The 21,005-nt window shown below is 46.4% G+C and overlaps 1 protein-coding gene across 1 annotated transcript; it reads left to right on the top strand.

Moving 5' to 3' along the window:
- Nucleotides 1-613: 613 nt before the first annotated feature.
- LOC138783985 (serum paraoxonase/arylesterase 2-like) lies at nucleotides 614-18,520 on the top strand. Its single transcript, XM_069959379.1, has 9 exons — nucleotides 614-681; nucleotides 1,650-1,711; nucleotides 2,518-2,573; nucleotides 4,244-4,412; nucleotides 5,705-5,831; nucleotides 9,846-10,046; nucleotides 12,363-12,444; nucleotides 14,538-14,666; nucleotides 18,273-18,520. Exons 1-9 carry the CDS (start codon nucleotides 632-634, stop codon nucleotides 18,432-18,434), a joined length of 1,038 nt encoding a protein of 345 aa, XP_069815480.1. The 5' UTR covers nucleotides 614-631; the 3' UTR covers nucleotides 18,435-18,520.
- Nucleotides 18,521-21,005: the final 2,485 nt, after the last annotated feature.

Genomic DNA, 21,005 nt, shown 5'->3' with positions numbered 1-21,005 from the left:
ACGGATCCGTTTTTTTTTTTACTTACACAAAAACGTAGTCAACCTAATTTTTTCGTCCGTTAAATAAAACTGATCCGTTTTGATCAGTTTTTCCGTTGACTTCCATTATAAAAAAAACGGACCTGTTTTATTTAACGGACGAAAAAATTAGGTTGACTACGTTTTTGTGTAGGTTAAAAAACCTGTTTTGATCCAGGTTTTTTTTTAATAATGCATACACAAATGCATCCGGTTTTTTTTCATCCTATTTTCGGAAAAAACAGATTGCAAAACCATGGTGTGGAGCCTCCTTTCTGTTTGCCCTCCGCCCAGCAGGAAGCATATGTTAGGTATCTCCCCTGGTATCCCCCCCCAGTAGATAGCGCCCCCCCATAGGGGCCATAACTGAAATATTCTATAATAAGCAGGTCTGGGGGTTGGGGGTGTATTACGGCTATAGCAGGAACCAGCCCCCCTCCCCCTTTAGTGTGATAACAGAGGATACAGACACCTCTAACATAAACAGGCAATGTATGTTCAGAAGTTACACAATCTCCAGCATTGATTGCCTCCACTGCAGCGCTCACATACCCCCCTCCCCCATATGTTATAAAGTTCAGCCAAATAACAGGACAGGGACAGCACTGCGGACATGGGGGTTCTGCAAGTAGTATCTGTTATAGGAACGATCCTGGGCTTCTTGTAAGTGTCTTGATTTCTCTAGTCTTCATTTACATTGACTTTATAGGTTTATGGGAATATATTATAGTGAAGCCTCAGTCACTATGATCACATCTTATATACATGATAGGACTGTATACAGGATTCTGGGCTGTCCCATATCTGTGGAGCTTCATAGTGACCATAGTGCTGAGAGATGTCACTAGAAGGAATAGGATCCATTGTAGAAGGGTGAATGTCCAAATTTATAGGTCTGATATTCTATGGTATTATTAGGTATATGTTCTTACACAGAGCTCCATATTGCCTATATATATGTGTGAAGTTACCAGATAAAAGTCTTTCTGCATGCAAGAGCCACTAGGGGGAGCTAAGAAGCTTACTGTATACTGTCTACACATTGTAGTGAGTGATAAAATAGTATACGGTAAGCTCCTCAGCTCCCCCTACTGGAGACTCCAGACAGAACTGTATGTAGCTGTATGTATATAGTGAGCTATGTTTTCTGCTCTGTATCAAAAACTGCAAATAATATAAAAATTACCAGTGCAAAGTATTGGAGCTAAAAATGATACCGTTTCTAAAGGTGGAGACTTTCTTTAAATTAATGTTAGCTTGTCAGAGGTGGAATCATTTATAGATCTACTCACACTGGCACAGGATTACAGCTCGGACCTGTACTGATACATTGTAACAAACCTCAGCTCTGTGCTGTCCTAGTCTACAGGCTCAGGATTACAGCTCTGACCTGTTCTGGTACATTGTAACAAACCTCAGCTCTGTGGGACGGTCTAGTTTACTGCAATATACACCCATGGAGCACAGCAGGACTGGAGGTGAAATACGCTATAAGATGTTTAGAGTTGTGATTGTTATATAACCTTTATAATACAGGTCACTATTACATTGGCTTTTGTTGCAGCAGACTGGCATTGAGCGCTACAAGTTATTACTTCCATCAGTCCTTCTCATGATTTTTTTTTTTGCAGAGATATACCCTGGATTTTCAACGAGGTGGACCTCCCGGGCTGTCAACTTGTGAAAGGGATAGGTACGTTGTTACATGGGAATAATATCCATTTGTTTATTGTGTGTTATAGGTATTTTGGGTCATGCTTGGCAATGGGGTGTGGTTTATATTAGAGGGGGAGGGCTTTAGTGTGAACTTTCATGCCAAAAAGTATTCTAGAACTTTGGCGCACATGTTTGGTATAATGAAGGCCGTGTAATAGCTGGTCTAAACTTGGACTAGATAAACTAAAGATAAATCTGTCTAGTCTAAAGGACCTATTACAGGAAGCGATTATCGGCCGTATTTGGCTGATTATGGGCCATTACAGCCGATAATCGGATTTTTGTAATAAAAGGCAACAATCAGCCATCATGAACAATCGCCCTGTGTAATAGGGGCTTAAGGGTCCTATTAGATGAAGCGATTTTTAACAATAAAAGTTCACAAACGAGATTGTTTATCGTTAACCTGAAATCGTTCACCGTATTACACAGAACGATAGTCGTTACTATGATTGTCTACTCTGATACAAGCAAAAGAAGGAATGATGTGGAATAGGGTCCTTAGTTTACTGGACAGGAATTAGTTTTAGTAACTCTGCCCCAATGTAAATCATTGAGGATTCCAACTTTCTAGACCACAGGGAGAACACGATCCCGAACGCTTAACCCGAGCTCCCGTAATGCAGGTAGTTTTTCCTACATGGGATTACACTATACGACACATCACCAGCTCAGGCTTTATACAAGCAAGGAATGCTGGGAGATTCCGGCCTTAGAACAGCGAATGCAGCTCTGAAGTATAGTCTCTCTTTAATCCTCATGTTTTATTCTGCTCCATCACAGAGGCCGGTTCTGAGGATATCGATGTTCTTCCTAATGGTTTGGCCTTTATAATTACAGTGAGTATTTGCTGTTTCTGGATAGCGGGGTCCACTGTCCTTTTCTAGCAGGCATAGATCGGTATCCTGTATATGTATAAGCTCTGAGACTTAGGGCTGTAGTATGCAACTGCCGCCACTTGGTGTCACTGTTCTACAGTAAACTACTCAGGTACAGGGTTGGGTTTTGCCCAAAGGGGATGTAAGAGAAGTAGTAGTTTCAGTCTCAGTTAGTTCTGCCTAGTCTGAGTAGGAGAGAGTGTAGACTAGTCAGGTATCCAGTTAGTGAGTTATCTAGTGATTATAAAAGAGTTCCAGAGTAAGCCATGTCTGGCTAGAATACTAAGTAAAAGAGATAGGGACAACATAAGCACACAGAGGGACTATCAGAGGAGTAAAGAGGAGCATTGTTTAAAGATAAGCCAAGTCGAGCCAACAGTTGGCTAAGTGCACTATTCAAGCCAAGACTCTGTTGCAAGTCGCTAGTGTTCCTAGAGGGTCGCCCAGAAAAATAGCTTACCCAGGTTTGGGGCCTGCATCCCTGATTGTATGTCACTCACTGCCCACAAGATAGCCCAGGCGGACGTTCATCCCCGTGGAAGCAGGTAAATTTCTACTGTCATGCTCAAAGTGGTCCTTCTTGAGAGCCTTCAGGTCTGGATAAGCCCCTTCCCTCAAGTAACCACCCTACACCAAGCTGTGTAGGTGCTGGTGCAATGAGTCCCAGAGAAATAAATAAACTGATAAACTGATAAAGTAACAAGTGGTTTCGGAGGTACAGACTTGAGTTTACTGAATCTGTGCTGAGAGATGCTGGCGAGGTAGAATAACAGTGTCGGGTATCTGTCCTACGAGGGTGACAGAAGCCCCAGTCTTGGTTACCTGAGTTGAGCAAAGGGTCCGAACGTGTCTCGGTGTCACCTGCGGTGCAATATAAAGTACGTAGGCCTTGGCTATAGCTGCTTTGCTCTATCGGGGTCAGTTTGTCTGCCATAAGATACCCCTCTGAACTGTATAGAGATGTTCAAGGCGTGGGTTGGGGTGTTCTCTGACTTGTCCTCCTTAAGTGTTTAGCACTGCATCTTGCAAAGTGTAACTTTGGAAAAGAAAGTCTCTGCGTTCTCCTTACGTGTGTCCACTATCACAGCTGGTCTTTCCTGGCAGAGCATGGCTAAGTTCAGCAGGGATGCCTGATCTGTGTGTCTTGCTCCACTCAGAATCAGAGAAGAACTAACTAAAAGTGGTCCTACACTTGCTCTCCCTATGTGACTACTTCCTACAGGGTGTGTGTAACAGCCTCTGTGAATGGTGGAGAATAGAGTGTATAGAAGAGAAGAGAATATAGATAGGTAGGGAAAAAAGAGTCTCTCTTATTGGTGCACAGAATCACAAAATACAACAGTAACCCTTGAATGACTACAGCAGTGCAACACATAACAAAGCTTAAATATAACTCTATAACCTTGTGGTAAAACTAGAGAATGCAGCTTTATTACCACTGAAGGGATAACTTTGCGACAGGTGTCTAAATCACTTAATTGTGGGACACCACAACTTCTCAGCTGAGAGCAGGATCATAACAACGTCAGCTGAAAAAAAGGGTTGCCAGAAAAACACAACACAATGTCACCATTTTAATAATGTGGAGATCTGTATGAAATGTATTTCTAATTATTTCTTCCATATTTAAGGGTTTGAAGTATCCTGGAATAAAAAGCAATGCATCTGATGAACCTGCAAGAATCCTCCTGTTAGACCTGGAAGATGGTGGCCTCATTCCATCCCCTCTGAACATCAGTGAAGGGTTTAACATGTCAACCTTTAACCCTCATGGGCTGAGCACGTACATCGATGAAAAGGGTGAGATGTTTATTATCGGTTCCTTGCCAATAAAAACATCATGGGCGATGAGAACTGGGGCAAATAGGAAAAGAATAAGGGGCCAGTCTGGTTGTAGCTCCTGAAATATGTGAAAGTGCAACAAGGATGTGGTCTATCATAAGCCTACTCTAAAAAGAGATGGACCCCCAACTAGCCCCATTTCCTCTGGCACTGCCGGAGGGTGCAGCCTCCCCCCTGGCAATTGGCCCCGCCGGGTGCGGGAAGCGCGCTGACGGTGTCCTTGCCGACCAGCCTGGCCGGTTGCTAGGGGCGCAGCAATTTCTTTTCTGATGTTGCCGGGGCTGGGGCTTTACCACCCCTGGACGATCGGCTAAGGTGTTTGCCATATATCTGAACTGACTGGCATCTGTCAGCTAAGTAAGGTTTTTTGGAGCTGGAATCTCAGCCCCAATCACAGCCTGGGGCTGGGACTCCAGTCTCCATAAATACACGCCATTGTCTGTCCTTCCTCGCCAACGATAGAGCCTCACTCAGCCTTGTTTGTCTTGTCTGCGTTGTTTCAATCTTTACAGGTTAGGGACCGTCGCTTAGTTACCTGCTGCCGCCTAGGACTGTTGTGGTAACTAGGCAGGGACAGTGGGGCGGGTGCCAGCGTAAGGGCCTCTCCTGTCTTGTGTCTTTCTGTCCTGTAACCTGACACCCTCCCTCTCCGGGCCAGAAGGCTCCAGGACAAATATCCTCTCTCTGCCGAAGCCGAGGGACTACCAATGTTGCTCATAGCCACCACCTGAGTGTCAGCCCTAGCGTTTGCCGATAAGCAACCATATCAACGGAGTGGCTATCTCCCGAAGGAGACCCAGGGTTGCAGGGAGGCTTTATTGAAAATAACTTAAATATAATCAGTCCTCACCAAACATATGTACCATGTACTGTGATGCAGCACCGAATAAATAATACAGTATCCATACATAACTTGACAGTACAACATTCATTCTTCGGATGGACGGCAGAATCTGCCTGAACATAGAATGGATTCTATGGCACAGGCAGAGAGTAAAGCGGAAAGTGAGGCGGGAGCGTGCGGGGACGAGTGGCGGAGTCCTCTGCGTGTTTTCCTCGGTGTGCAAATACCCTTACTTCACAAAGATTGAATGGAGCGGTGCCAGGTGCAACACAAGACAAACACCCACAGTGCCCAACAGATCCCGTAGACTATAATAGTATCCATTGGGTTTCCATCATGGTTTCCCTCAATGTAGATGTTTACTTATGTGGGTCTGTAAGTTCTCTTTGTCCCCCTCTGTTTGCAGATGGTACGGTCTATCTCTTTGTGGTGAATCATCTAGAGGAACAATACATTGTTGAGATATTCAGATTCGTAAAGGAAGAAAAGTTACTTGTCCATCTGAAGTCGGTCACACACGAACTTCTCAACAGGTACAAAAAATCTTCCCTCCTCGTTGAATATTATTACTTCTTCTTAAAGGAGAGTGACCAGAGAAAATGTTCAGAAGACCCTTCAGTGCAGATCAAAAATGCAGAATCTATTCTATGTTGAGATTCTTTCCATCTATCCATGTTTTTTCCATCCGTTGTGGAGGAATATTGAAGGGGGAAGGGAGACAAAAAAAAAGTGGCAGCACAATAACCCTGATGTATAGGACACAGCCCCATCCTAGGCCATTTGTACCACGGGTATTGTATAGACCATATCTCCTGATCTGTTTTAGACCAGATTCGCAAAAAAAATTGCAAATTCTAGACCAGACCATAAACAAATACTAACCAGAAACCTGACCCCCTATATTATTAGACCCCCTAAATAAATATAAACCCCAGTCCATACTCCTAATAAGGAAAGACCCCAGACCAGACCCCTAAATAGATATCGACCCCCAGTCCAGAAGCCTTGAATGAATACAGACCCCAGAACCCCTAAGCTAATATAGACCAGACTCCTTAATAAATGCAGACCCCAGACTCCCTAAATCAACACAGGGCCTTACTAGACCCCCTAAATTAGCACACACCCTAGACCCCTAAATAAACACAGATGTAAGACCAGATCCCCTCAATTAATGCAGACCCCAGACAAGATCCCTAAATTAATAAAGACCCCAGACCCCATAAATTAGTGCAGACCACAGACCAAAACCCTAAATAAATAAAAAACCCAGGCAAGACCTCCTAATATTAATGTGTGGTATCCTACCACGGGTGTTGCAGTTCTATACACGTAAGGTCTGTACTTATTGTACTTGTCTAGTGATGAAAGTAGTACTAAAGTTCGCCACTAGATGTCACTGTATTATATATGTGTATTTGGAAGCCGCTCAGCTGAAGGATGTAAAGGGTTATTCTTTCTCTATGTGTCGCCTGAATCTGTAGACTAGTAGGAGTCTTGTTTTCTTCTTTCCTATCACCTCTCTCCTTATATCTTCTGTTGCACTGTTCACCCACTCACAGTGCATGTTAGTCACGCTGGGGAAGTAAGTCACATGGGTGGAGGAGGAGCAAAGGCTTTTCATGTTGGGCATTGTGGAGGAAGGAAGCAAGCTAGATAGCTCTCCACAGTGGTCCTATCCGGGCCCTGGCCCTCTGCCAGGTCCCCGTACCTCAAGCGGAGTTTTAGTCAGAACCCCATATGGGAAAGACGCAAGACAGTACACCTCCACCAACCTTCTTACAAGCACTATGCACTGTTAAACCCTTCTTAGGAGAGGACAAGCCTGAAACAACCTCAACTCACGCTGTGGACTAGGAGAAGTAACAGAGCAGGTGTCAGGTTGGGACCAGGTTAGACAATGGACAAGTGCAGCCCTAGAACTTGCACCCGCCCCAGCTGTCCCTACGTACTCGCCACAACAGCCTTAAAATGGCAGCGGACAACTAGGAGGCGTTCCCTAACCTGAGCAAGTGCAATACAAAAAACAAAGACAGACGTGCGAACACAATAAGGGGAAGTAAACTGTCCAAGTCAGTAACAGCCGGTCAGCGAGGTACAGAAGCAAAGTCCAGAGAGTAGTCTAAGTCCAAGCCAGAAATCCAATACCAGAGAATAAGTCAGAATAACATGCTAGTTCAAGATACTCTCACAAGTGAGGCTCTTTCACAGGCAAGGAAGTTGAGACAAGTGAAAGTACTTATAGGACTAGAAGTCCCAGCCCAGCCCAGACACTGACTGCTTATTGGGAGAGTCAGTTGTCAATCAACAATCAGTGAGTTCACTACACCTTGTGCTGATCTGTCAGGGAGTAACACACTGGCCACTCCTACAACAAGGAATAGCAGAGAGGTGCAAAACCTGAGAAGCAGTCCAGCTGCTATGGACGCTGAGCTGAACGCACAGCCGGAGTCCTAACAGCAGGACAGTATCCACGAAAGCCAAAGAGCTAGGAACTGATCTAGATAGAGCATAGTTGCAGTAAGCCTATGAACTCTACCTCGCAGCACTGTTGTCAGCAAGGAACCCTCAGCATTCCTCTCATCCCAGGTAACAAGGTCTGGGGCCTGGGTCATCCTCTAGGAAGGTTAAAGGGAACCTGTCACCCCCCGTGCCGGGGTGACAGGCTCCCGAACCCCCGTTAGAGCCCCCTATACTCACCTAATCCAGCACTCCGTCATTCTCTATGAGTGTTGGACTCATCTCTCAGCGTGCGCGCCGGGCTGCAGCGGCTGAGATCTTCATCACCCGACCACCTCCAGAAGCGGGACCCGGCGGGATTAGGTGAGTATAGGGGGCTCTAATGAAGGGTCGGGAGCCTGTCACCCCGGCACGGGGGGTGACAGGTTCCCTTTAAGCCAAGTCTAGTGGGCATAAGGTGGTGTGAAGACTAAGTAAAGGTTAATACACGGGCACAGGTGTTCTTATTCTTTTTCTTCTAAGTATTCTACCTCATCCTCCAACATCCAGACAGAGCACAGTACTACCTGGGTTGGGACTCTCAAGGCATCCTCCTCTCTACTGCTCTGCTTCTTCATATCACTCAACGCACTATCCAGTCAGCATGACTATATCCTACACTGCACTTCTACTACAGATCAAATTGCTGTATTGTCCAGTATTTATTGGGAACTATTGTCAAGTGTGTTATCCAGTGCTTTATCCAGAGGAAACTCATTCTGTTGATTCTGTATGACCTGCTGCACATTTGCAACTAGTAAACCAGCCTTCCTTACATTAAAGAGACTCTGTGATTTCTCAAAATCCACCGACACAGCACACACCGCAACCTTGGGATACTTCCACTTTCTGTGCGTGGCGGGTCCTATAGTCCGGGAGGGTCACAACCCCACTCTGGCCATCCGTGATCACTCTAACCCAAGGGACCCAGTAGCAGCCCGGCAGGACACTGACCACAGGGGAAAAGGGTACAACCAGCCTTCAACACTAAAAGCAGGTGTGCCATTACACCTGTGTGCCTCACTGGCACTGGCGTCACCAAACAACACTCCAAGGTTCCGGCTGTACCTCCGGCGTGGCGTCACACCTCACCACCTAGCAAGTGACCGGCCGATCCCAGAACTAACACACTAAATTAATACAGACTTCAGCCCAGACCCCTAAAAAAATATAGACCCCAGACTACACTCCCTAAAAAACACAGATTGGATTTAGGCCAATAAACAAATACAGACCCCCAGAATAGACCCCCTTAACTAAATTCAGGCTTCAGACTAGACCCCACAATGCCCATGTCCATGTCAGGACAATGGGGGAGTAATATCACATCTTGTTCCAAGGAGCAGTGGAGCAGTTGCCCCTAGCAACCAATCACATACCAGCTTTCATTTCTCAATTGCCTTTTCAAAAATGAAAGAAGCAATGTGATTGGTTGCTATGGGATATGGGCTCCACTGCTCCTTGGAACAAGATTTGATAAAACTCTACCTGCTCTTCTGGGGGTCTCCTCTCTTTTTGGGGGTTTCTTGGGAGAGTTCACATGTATGCCGAGGTACAGTTACATGTCCAAGGTCAGAGACAGATCCTGTAAGGCTGGGTTCACACTGTGATTTTCCTATCCGTTTAACATATACATTTTATGAAAAAAAAAACAGATGAAATTGTGCGCCATCCGTTTAGATCTGTTTTTCTATTAACTTCCATTATTAAAAAAAAAAAAAAAAGAAACATATAGAAATGGATGCTTTTTTTTTACCATACACGACATTGGGTTGATTACATTTTTCTGTACGTTGAAAGTAACCAATTATTATACTGGAGCCGCCTTATAAAACAGCTTTAGCTTTGTTATTCGGGAGCCGCCAGTAGCATTTTATGATCTGGTGGATTGGAGACATGTGCGTTTCAATAATATGGCTGATAAAAGGGTTGTCCGCATTAAAACAAAAAGAATCAACAAGAGTGGGTCTGTTTCTGAAAAAATGCAGATCCTTCATTCTAATCCTAGTCAGCCTCCTATATTGTTGTCTTCTTTTGTCTTTCCTTAGCGTTGAAGATATAGTTGCCGTTGGGCCTGACAGCTTCTACGCCACCATCGAATTTTACCTTTCCTATACGTTTAAGAACGCTGCGCAATTATTTCAGAGAAAAGTGTGGACAGGTATTTTGTATTACAGCCCTGGTGATGTCCGACAAGTGGCCAAAGGATTTCAGAGTGCCAATGGAATTACTATTTCCAATGACAAACAGTAAGTGGTCTACTGCCATGTCTTCTCGTCACTGACCAGATGTACCTAATAGTCTCCTTTGTCCCCTGTTGTGGTACGTGATAATCACCCCATACCCCGTTACTGTACCTGATAGCCATCCCTGTCCCCTGTTGCTGTACATGATGGTCTTCCCTATCCTTCATTACTGTACATGATAGTCATCCCTTTCAACTGTTGCTGTACCCTATAGTTTCCATTATCCCCATTACTGTACCTATAGTCAACTCTGTTACTGTACCTGATAATTATTCATGTACCTGTACCTAATAGTCTCCTTTGTCCCCTGTTGCAGTATCTGATAGTTGTCCCTGTCCCATTTTACTGTACCTAATAGTTTACATTATCCCCCATTACGCTACCTATAGTCACCCCTGTTACTGTACTGGATAGTGGTTTATGTCTCCTGTTGCTGTACCTAATCTTTGCTCCTGTTACTGTACCTGATTGTCGCTCCTGTTAGTGTATGTGGTCATCGCTCCTATGAGTGTACAAATTGAAAAATTTGCTGCTAAACTTATAAGCCGTATAACATCTTAAAAAGAAAAATTATTAGGAATTATCTTGTTTGTGTTGCGTGACTATCTTTGTTACAGCAGAGAATTTCAAACCTAGAATAATACAATAAAAAATAAATATATGACATTTTAGAGTTTTTCACAAAGAAAGAGTGGTTATCTGGCTTGGGAAAACTATATATATAGATTGTGCAGATATATTTAAGTGCTTACCTCTCCGTGCTCCCCCCGATGTCCCTACTGAACAATCCAGCCTCCACTTCTCGGACTCATCTCGGTGGTGACAGCCTGCTCAACCAATTACTTTGGCTGAGCAGGCTGTCACCCCCAAGAAGAGTCTCGGAAATGGAGGCGGAATTGTTCAGTGGAGGACCTGGAGACTCCTCAGGGGAGTGCAGAGAAGTAAGCATAGGCTCTTTATTATTTTACATACACCTGAAACAATCTATATATAGTTTTCCCTATCTGGATAACCCCTTTAATGTTTAACCCCTTTAACATTTTGTCACTCATAATCTCAGAATCACTTGGATAAGTTTGAGCTCCACAAAGTTATCAGCTCATAAAAGGAGAAAAATAGAAAAATAGGGACCGCTCCTTAAAGGGGTACTCCAGTGTTGGGGCACTTTTTTACTGGGAGCGGGGAGGAGGTGGCCGAGGAAAAAGACGTCCACTCACCTCCCCAGTTCCAGTGGCGGGTCCCGCATTGCGGCGCTCCGGTGCCCTGTTCCCGGCCATTCCGGGTGTCTAATGCGGTGCGGGACCCGCCGCTGGAACTGGGGAGGTGAGTGGACGTCTTTTTCCTCAGCCACCTCCTCCCCGGTCCCAGTAAAAAAGTGCCCCAACACTGGATAACCCCTTTAATGCCAAAACTGGCTGCAAAGTAAAAGGGCATCTGTCAGCTCCCAGGCCCTACCACTGGTGCTGACAGTGTGCTGTAGCTGGCAGTCCCCTAGTGAGCATGGTGCCTTTTGGTAATTTGTCTGTGCCGTGGATTATTCACAATCTCAAATCAAAGAGGTGTTGTCTGTGCCACACTCTGGCACACCTCACCCCTCCTTCCTCTTCCCTTCTCTTGAGGAATAATCAATGCTGCCCGGCCTCCTGCTTGCTCAGCTGTCAGTCAGTATCTACCAACAGAGGACTGATCTGCAATCAGATATAGTTGAATCACCTAACCTTTGTAGGAGCTGTAGTCTAGGGGTAGCTCATCTGTCTAGAGACCACCAGCTGTTTAATCCTTGGTTTGATTCTGCTGATGGAAATAAAATATAGTTATTATTTTTTATTTATTTATCATTCATGTATCATTTTTAAAAGTTAATCAAACTTTTTAAATTTTAAAATAAATTTGGACCTGATTGGGAATTCTTTGCACCTATAAAATGATACAGTAATGAGAAAAAAATTAAAAAATAACTATATTTCATTTCCAATCTGCAATCTGAGACACTGGCTGACAGCTGAGCAAGCAGGAGGCCAGGCAGCATTGTTCATGAAGAAAAGGGAGGAGGATGGAGTGGTGAAGTGTGCTAGAGTGCGGCACAAACACTGAGCCTCAACTCTTCTTTGACACTTCATTACAGTAGGAGACCTGAGATTGTGCATAATCCACTGCACTGACAAGTTACCAGAAGTCACCATGCTCACTAGGGGGCTGCCAGCTACAGCACACTGTCAGTACCTCAGGTAGGGCCCAGGAGCTGACAGATTCCCTTTAGAGGGCTTAACACAGAACAGATACTGTACATAGACTTTACTGTTCTACTGTGTTTTGTAGATACATCTACGCTGCAGATTTCCCAGGTAAAATAATTTATGTCTTTAAAAAGAATGAAGATTGGTCTCTCACCCGAGTGAAGGTAAAAATTTAGTTTCTAGCTCAAAACTGTTATCTATCTATCTATCTATTTATCTATCTATCTATCTATCTATCTATCTATCTATCTATCTATCTATCTCCTATCTATCTATCTATCTATCTATGCAAAGATATTTCGCAGCACACCAGCATAAGTGTAAAAGCTGATTATTTATTGCAAAAAGTGCAGAAAATACAAAGATGTGACGTTTCGACCCTCTCACAGGGTCATTATCAAGCATGATGCTTTATGCTTGATAATGACCCTGTGAGAGGGTCGAAACGTCGCATTTTTGTACTTTCTGCACTTTTTGCAATAAATAATTACCTTTTCCACGTATGCTGGTGTGCTGCGAAATATCTTTGCATACTATTGGGGATCCCCAAGCCGGGGGACTGACTTTGTACAGCATCCGCTTCATGAGGAATTGGACGTGCGGCTTTCTCCTGTATCTATCTATCTATTATCTATCTATCTATCATAGATCAGGATAGCCATGGATATGTTCTCATATTCCCATGTTAACAGAAGTCGCACGTGAGGTATAATAGCTCGACACGGCGAGTATACAGGAACACTGGAAACAGAACGTCAGAATACACTCATTGGACCTAGCATAGGGCCCTGGCCTGCTGACCAGGCCCAGGAAAGTCTCTTAGATTACCAGCTCTCGTGCTCTAAGATTGACTCAGTGGCGGATTATATTGTGGGCGGTTTGGGCAGCTGCCCATGGTCTGAGGCTCCTGGGGACCCTGGCCGTCCAATCCGCTCACATAAAATAGGGGGGAAAAAAGCGAAACAAAAACATTTCACCTTCCACGCACCCCCATTGCTGCAGCTTTCCCAGTGCATGCTGTCCTCTTCGGTCTTCCAGCACAGACGGCGTGCTTTACTGACGCTGCCTGCAACGAAAGTGCCACCTGCCTGTCAGTGCTCTATCAATTGTACTATACTGATAGGGGGACAGGACTTCCGGCACAGGCACCATCCGTAACATAGGAGAATGCATGCTGAGAGAGCTGCAGCAACAGGGGAACATTTCTTGCCATCATGGGGGTTAATCTAATTAAGTAGAGCTGCACAGGGGGCCAGCTAATTAAGGGGGGACGACATGTGGGCATATACTAAAGGGGGACCTACACAGGGCCATCTACTATAAAGGGAATAACCAGGGGGCCATCTACTGTAGGGGAACCAACACAGGTAACCATCTACTATAGGGGGTCTACACTGGGGGTTATCTACTATAGGGGACTACATAGTGTGACATATACTATAGGGAGACAACACAGGGGACCATCTACTATAGGGGGACTATACAGGGGGCCATCTACTATAGGGGGACTATACAGGGAACCATCTACTTTAGTAGGGGGACTATACAGAGGGCCATCCACTTTAGGGGGACTGCTTCCTCTTTGCTTCTTTGCATTTCAGTAACACCCCTGGGCTTGATTATGTGTTATTCACCGAACGAGTCTTGCCATTGCTAGGGAGGTGGCGCAGTCCCTCTAGGGTCCCACATCAGCACACTGGGGGCGGAGGGGGGACCAAGCTACAGCACTGGGGGAGAGAGGGGGGAAGGTACATTTAAGCCACCACTGGACTGCCTAGACAAAAAAAAACTGAAGCACATGGCCCACTGCACCTTTGATTATGGATTTTGAGTACTCAGCTATTGGTGAAGGGAGCACAGGAAGACAGTGAGCCTGGCTTCTGATAGGCTTAACACAATAAGTAACTTTTGTGAGGTGATCTCTGCAGGGATTGGATAGCAGGCAAAATCTCAGCTGGTGGCAGACAGGTAAGAACCATATGTCTAGGCACGTACACCATTATCCCTTTTCACATGTACCTTCGGCTGTGCTTTTAGGAAATACAGGGAGACATCTAGTGACCAAAATGCAGTAATACAAGACTCCATCCACAGGATACCCAATCACATATCTACCTTCAGTGCTGACCTTACACAGAACCGGCAGTGACACATGTCTACCTCTGTCCTCTCTCTCTCTCGTAGTGAATGTCGATCTCTACAGTAAATGATAGAAGTTCACAGCTTTAGTCTTCACAATCTTTTATTTTTCTTTAAGACGGTGGATGTAAATTCTTCCGTGGATAATCTGTCTGTGGATCCAGTCACTGGAGATATCTGGACAGGAGCTCATCCAAACTTGCAAAGAATCTTCGCATATAATCCAGAAACCCCCCCTGGTTCGGAGGTCAGTCTAGCAGCTATGATATATACTATTATGTAACCGCATGGAATCCAATGGTGGTCACCCAGAAAGGAAGTTTCTAAAAAACCTGAGTAAAACACACTGGGGAGGGGATACTGCAGGGGCGTAACTAGAACTAGCTGGGCCCCATAGCAAACTTTTGATTTGGGCCCCCCCCCCCCGCCCCCCAGTGCCGTCCATAGTAGCCAATGCCCCCATATAGTAGCCAATGCCCCCATACAGTGCCCCCATATAGTAGCCAGTGCCCCCATATAGTAGCCAGTGCCCCCATATAGTATCCAATGCCCCCACATAGAAGCCAATGCCCCCATATAGTGCCCCCCATAGTAGCCAATGCCCCCATATAGTAGCCAATGCCCCCATACAGTGCCCCCATATAGTAACCAGTGCCCCCATAGTAGCCAATGCCCCCATATAGTAGCCAATGCCCCCATACAGTGCCCCCATTGTAGCCAGTGCCCTCCATAGTAGCCAATGCCCCCATACAGTGCCCCCATATAGTAGCCAATGCCCCCATACAGTTCCCCCATATAGTAGCAAGTGCCCCCATATAGTAGCCAATGCCCCCATATAGTAGCCAGTGCCCCCATATAGTAGCCAATGCCCCCATACAGTGCCCCCATATAGTAGCCAATGCCCCCAGACAGTGCCCCCATCATAGCCAGTGCCCCCATATAGTAGCCAATGCCCCATACAGTGCCCCCATAGTAGCCAATGCCCCATACAGTGCCCCCAATAGTAGTCAATGCCCCATACAGTGCCCCCATAGTAGCCAATGCCCCATACAGTGCCCCCATAGTAGCCAATGCCCCATACAGTGCCCCCCATAGTAGCCAATCCCCCCTGCGACCAGAAAAACAACAAACAGGTTACTCACCTGTCCGCCGGCCCCAGCAGCTCCTCTCCTGACACTCCGGTCTCCCATCATCCTCCGGGCACAGGCAGCGGGGGACAGAGAGACTGCCGCTGCAGAACACTTCCGGGACACAGGCAGCGTCTCTGTACCCCGCTGCCTGTGCCCGGAGGATGACGGGAGACCGGAGTGTCGGGAGAGGAGCTGCTGGGGCCGGCGGACAGGTGAGTAGGACAGCGATCCCCTCCGCACGCCCAGCCCGCCCCCTCCATCGCCGCTTAGCCAATCAGGAGCCCAGGAAAGTGCTGCTCATTGCACTTTTCCGGGCTTCTGATCGGCTCAGCTGAGCAGCGATAGAAGGGGCGGGCGGAGGGGATGGCTCAGGGTCGCTCACTATGCATATGCATAGTGAGCGGCAATACAGGGGGCGGGGGCATACTTTAACGCGGGGGCCCGGGCCCCCCGGGCCCCCTAAACCCCCGGGCCCCATAGCGACGCCGTACCCTGCCCCCATGGTAGCTACGCCAGTGGGATACTGTGATCACTCTTTGCTAACACATCTTATGGGAGGCGGGTAGACCAATTACAGTGCCCCCTAGGGTTAGTCACAGTATCCCCCAACACAAACCTATATGCAGAGTGTGGTCTCCCACTAGGGGTGTCACTATTGTATACACCCTTCGCAAAAATCTTTTCTTTTTGTATTTTAATTGTGGTAAAAGTAGTACTGAAAGTTAGCCACTTGATGTTGCTGTATTATGTATGTATATATGGAAGCTGCACAGCTAAGAGATAGCAAAGGGTTAGTGTTTGTGTGTCGCCAGAATCTGTAGACCAGTAGGATTTCTGCTTACTTCTTTCCTATCATCTGCCTCCTTTGTTCTTCTATTGCACTCTTTCATCCAATCGCAGCGCACCACACATGCTGTAGAGAAAGTTAGTCCCATTGGTGGGGGAGGGGCAGAGTCGTTCATTCTGGACATTGTGGAGGGAGGACGCAAGCCAGACAGCTCTCCACAGTGGTCCTATCCGGGCCCTGGCCCTCTGCCAGGTTCCCGTACCAACAAGTCAGTACCCCGCATGGGAAGGATGCAAGACACTACACTGCTACGCACTCCTTCACTAGTTACACTCTAAATCAGTGCTTCTCAATTCCAGTCCTCAGGCCTCACCAACAGGCCATGTTTTGAGGATTTCCTTAGTATTTCATAGGTGATACAATTATACTCATCAGGTATTATCACAGGTGTGCTTTGTATGGGATATCCTCAACACATGACCTGTTGGTGAGGCCTGAGGACTGGAATTGAGAAGCACTGATATAAAGCACTATGCACTGTTAAGCTCCTCGTAGGAGAGGACTAGCCAGAGATAACCTCAACCCACACTGAGGACAAGGAGAAGTCACAGAGCAGGACAGTATCCATACAAGAGCCACAGAGCCGGGAACTGATCCGGACAGAGCAAAGTTGCAAGTAGCCTAGGGTGTCATCACGTGAACCCTCAGCACTCTGCTCATCGCAGGTAACAAGGTCTGGGGCCTGTGTCACCCATTAGGAAGGTTCAGCCGAGTCTAGTGGGCATAAGGTGGCGTGAAGACTGAAGCAAAGGTCAATACTCGGGCACAGGTGTTCTTCTTCTTCTACAAGTATTCTACCTCATCCTCCAACATCCCGGCAGAGCACAGTATTACATGGGTTGAGACTCTCACGGCATCCTCCTCTCTGCTACTCTCACTCAGCACAACTCAACAAACACGACTATATCCTACACCACACTTATCCTACAGATCTGGTCGTTCTCTTATCAAGTGTTTTATTGGAACTTTGTCAAGTGTGTCTCAGAGACTTTCTGTATTACCTGCTGCACATTTACAAGTAGTAAACCAACTCAAATTTATTTCAAGACTCTGTGATTATTCGCAACCACCGACACAGCACACACCGCAACCTTGGGACATTCTTCCCTTTCTGTGGGTGGCGGGTCCTACTATCCGGGACGGTCATTATACCACTCTGTATCCTCCTCCACTCCAAGGCGGGTAAAACAGGCGCAGGTCCAAGGGGTAATAGTGATATAAAATATCATAAAATTTATTAAAAGAATTATGCCAGCGACACATCGCTTTTCGAGACCAGTCCGGTCTCTTTATCAAGTGTCTAATGACATATACCACTCTGGCCACCTGTGACTACATCATCCGTGACAAAACCCCAAGGGATCCAGTAGCAACCCGGCAGGACACTGACCACAGGGGAAAAGGGTACAAGCGACCTGATAAAAGCAGGCGTGCCATCACACCTGTGTGCCCACCAGGCACTGGCGTTATGTGACAACACCTCCAGGTCTGGCTGTGTCTCGGCCATCCACCATAGAAGTGGTGTCACACTACAACATCTGGCAGGTGACCGGCCGCTCCTCCAACTAACATCACCAGGGGTACACGACACAGAGCCCATTAACAAAGCCAGTCCCAGTGTCCTCATAGCAGTGCCAGGTACAGGTGCTCGGCCACTATCCCTACCTCACAGTTGACCACAGTGCCTCCCGCGCCTTGCTGTGTGCTGCCCCCTATGTGTGGTGCTGAAAAACATGAGGTAAGAGCCCTTCTATACTGTATAGCCAGGAGGATACAGGTATAATACCCCATCACTATGTTATTGCGCCCCATGTGGGCTGTATGTGGTCTTCGTGCTACTATCTATTCACATTTCTTCTATTATTTTCCATGTCAGGTGATCCGTGTACAGAATATCCACTCAGATAACCCCGTCATCACCAGAGTCTATGCAAACAACGGGTCGGTGATCCAGGGATCGTCCTGTGCATCCGTGTACAAGGGGCAGCTGCTGGTGGGCACAATATTCCATCGAGCCCTGCACTGCCCGCTGCACTGAGACGTTTCCCCTTGTGCAGGATGGAACTGGAGACTAAGCTTTGAATTCTTTACAAACAATAAAACCAAATAAATTCTTCTACCTGATTGGGGTCTTCTGTTATGGTCTCTGATCTGTCACCTGTGCTGCCTCTAGGGTCTGTACACCCTTATAAACAAAGCTGTAAAGGTTCTATTGTATCCCTGCATCTCAATGGATAAAGGTGGTGCACTGTAGATAGCGTCATCCTATAGGTCGCAGCACACCTCAGAATGAGACCCCCTGCATCATACAGACCCCAGAATCAGACCCCCTGTATAATAGAGACCCCCAAATCAGACCCCCTGCATCATACAGACCCCAGAATCAGACCCCCTGTATAATACAGACCCCAGAATCAGCCCCCCTGCATCATACAGACCCCAGAATTAGACCCCCTGTATAATACAGACCTCAGAATCAGACCCCCTGTATAATACAGACCCCAGAATCAGACCCCCTGTATAATAGAGACCCCCAAATCAGACCCCCTGCATCATACAGACCCCAGAATCAGACCCCCTGTATCATACAGACCCCAGAATCAGACCCCCTGCATCATACAGACCCCAGAATTAGACCCCCTGTATAATAGAGACCCCCAAATCAGACCCCCTGCATCATACAGACCCCAGAATCAGACCCCCTGTATAATACAGCCCCCAGAATCAGACCCCCTGCATCATACAGACCCCAGAATTAGACCTCCTGTATAATAAAGACCCCAGAATCAGACCCCCTGTATAATAGAGACCCCCAAATCAGACCCCCTGTATAATAGAGACCCCCAAATCAGACCCCCTGCATCATACAGACCCCAGAATAAGATCATCTGCACAATACAGACCTCAGAATCAGACCCCCTGTATAATACAGACCCCAGAATCAGACCCCCCTGTATAATACAGACCCCAGAATCAGACCCCCTGTATAATACAGACCCCAGAATCAGACCCCCTGTATAATACAGACCCCAGAATCAGACCCCCTGTATAATACAGACCCCAGAATCAGACCCCCTGTATAATACAGACCCCAGAATCAGACCCCCTGTATAATACAGACCCCAGAATTAGACCCCCTGTATAATACAGACCCCAGAATAAGATCCTCTGCACAATACAGACCTCAGAATCAGACCCCCTGCATATGACCCACCCGGACTGTTGGTACTGCCACCCACAGAAGGGGAAAACATAACCCAAGGTCTATGGTGGTGTGTTTATAGGTGTCGGTGCAGACAGAGGATTACAGAGTCCCATTAGTATAAAAATATAAGAGCTTTACTGTAGAACTTTGCAGGTTATAGAACATAGTTTCACAAGTAATAAATCTTGGCACACTTGAATGCTTGGCGGAGGTAATTAAGAGACATAAGAGAGGAAGTTGTAGCTGTGCTTGTAGAGTGAAGAGTAGAGCAGAGGAGAAAGGTTTGCCAGAGGAGCTCTAACCCAGTGTAGCTGTGTACTCTGCCGAAACCTTTTATTAGATATATCTTGAGTGAAGTGATACTCGTACTCACATATAGACAATGTCTGACCGCCTTCTGCCCTCTAGTAGCATAGAACCCGTCTCAGTAGGGTAGTATAAGCCCCAGCCATGGTTATCTGGGTGCAGCTAGGTGTCCGAGGTTTCCCAGTTACCTGCACTGCGCAGTAGGATACGTAGACCTTCATATACCGATTGCTTTGTCCTACTGAGGCTAGTTCCTATCTTGCTCAGGATACTGCCCTACTCTGTTTAGATGTGTTCCTCGTGTGGGTCAGGGTGTTCCTTGGTGACTACTGCATAGTAAATATAGTAGTAGCAGTTATAAAAGAAGCGTTGGTCTCTAACTGCATCTGTTCACACTCGTGGCTAGACTCAACTCAACTCCTGTCCCTGAAAGGGGTCCTGGCATTAGCCAGGCACTGGCTTAACTTCTGCAGGGGCTGCTTTCTTCGTGTCCGTCCTCTCTGAGAATCTGGATAAGACTGAAGTGTACTTCCTCCAGCACTAAAACTCCTCCTACAGGGGCCTTCTGTATGCCTGCCTGTGAGTGGTGGGGATGATTGTATGTAGGAGAAAGACATAAAAAAAAAGCATAGATTAAGAAAGAGCACCTCCTAGTGGTCAGCATTGAACACATGGTACAACATAAAACATTAACCCATGACTTACTTCAGCTGGGCAATACATATAAGCATAAATAAGGATACAAAACTCTGACACCTAGTGGGGAAACTCAATACTTTATCCACTACAACCTGAGAGAAAAAAGCTTTTTGACAGGTGCACAGGAGAGAAAGAAACACCAGTGGTGGGACCCCACACTAAGCTCTCTCTTCTTACTGCATGATGTGGTCTCTTGGCTGTTGCACAAGGTGCTGAGGGAACAGAAAAGAGTCAGTATTCATGGCATATGTAGTCCAACTCTCCTCAGCACCAATGTCTGCAGCTGTAAATCCCTGTCTGTAGTTAACAGTACCAACTCCTCCTGCAGGGGCTACACATATGTTTTACTTATTTATACATTCTTATGGCTTTCATATAAAAGTAGTTGTAGGGTACAAA

Source organism: Dendropsophus ebraccatus, chromosome 2, assembly GCF_027789765.1.
Source record: "Dendropsophus ebraccatus isolate aDenEbr1 chromosome 2, aDenEbr1.pat, whole genome shotgun sequence".
NCBI classification, from domain to species: domain Eukaryota; kingdom Metazoa; phylum Chordata; class Amphibia; order Anura; family Hylidae; genus Dendropsophus; species Dendropsophus ebraccatus.
Note: the sequence above shows the minus strand (reverse complement) of the source record. Positions and strands in the feature narration are given on the sequence as shown.

What these genes read in the sequence shown, in the direction of transcription:
- LOC138783985 (XM_069959379.1), top strand. Translation starts at nt 632, where the DNA reads ATGGGGGTTCTGCAAGTAGTATCTGTTATAGGAACGATCCTGGGCTTC. An exon ending in GTTTGGCCTTTATAATTACA is followed by an intron (nt 2,574 to 4,243) that starts GTGAGTATTTGC and finishes TCCATATTTAAG; the next exon opens with GGTTTGAAGTATCCTGGAAT. An exon ending in AAACCCCCCCTGGTTCGGAG is followed by an intron (nt 14,667 to 18,272) that starts GTCAGTCTAGCA and finishes TTTCCATGTCAG; the next exon opens with GTGATCCGTGTACAGAATAT.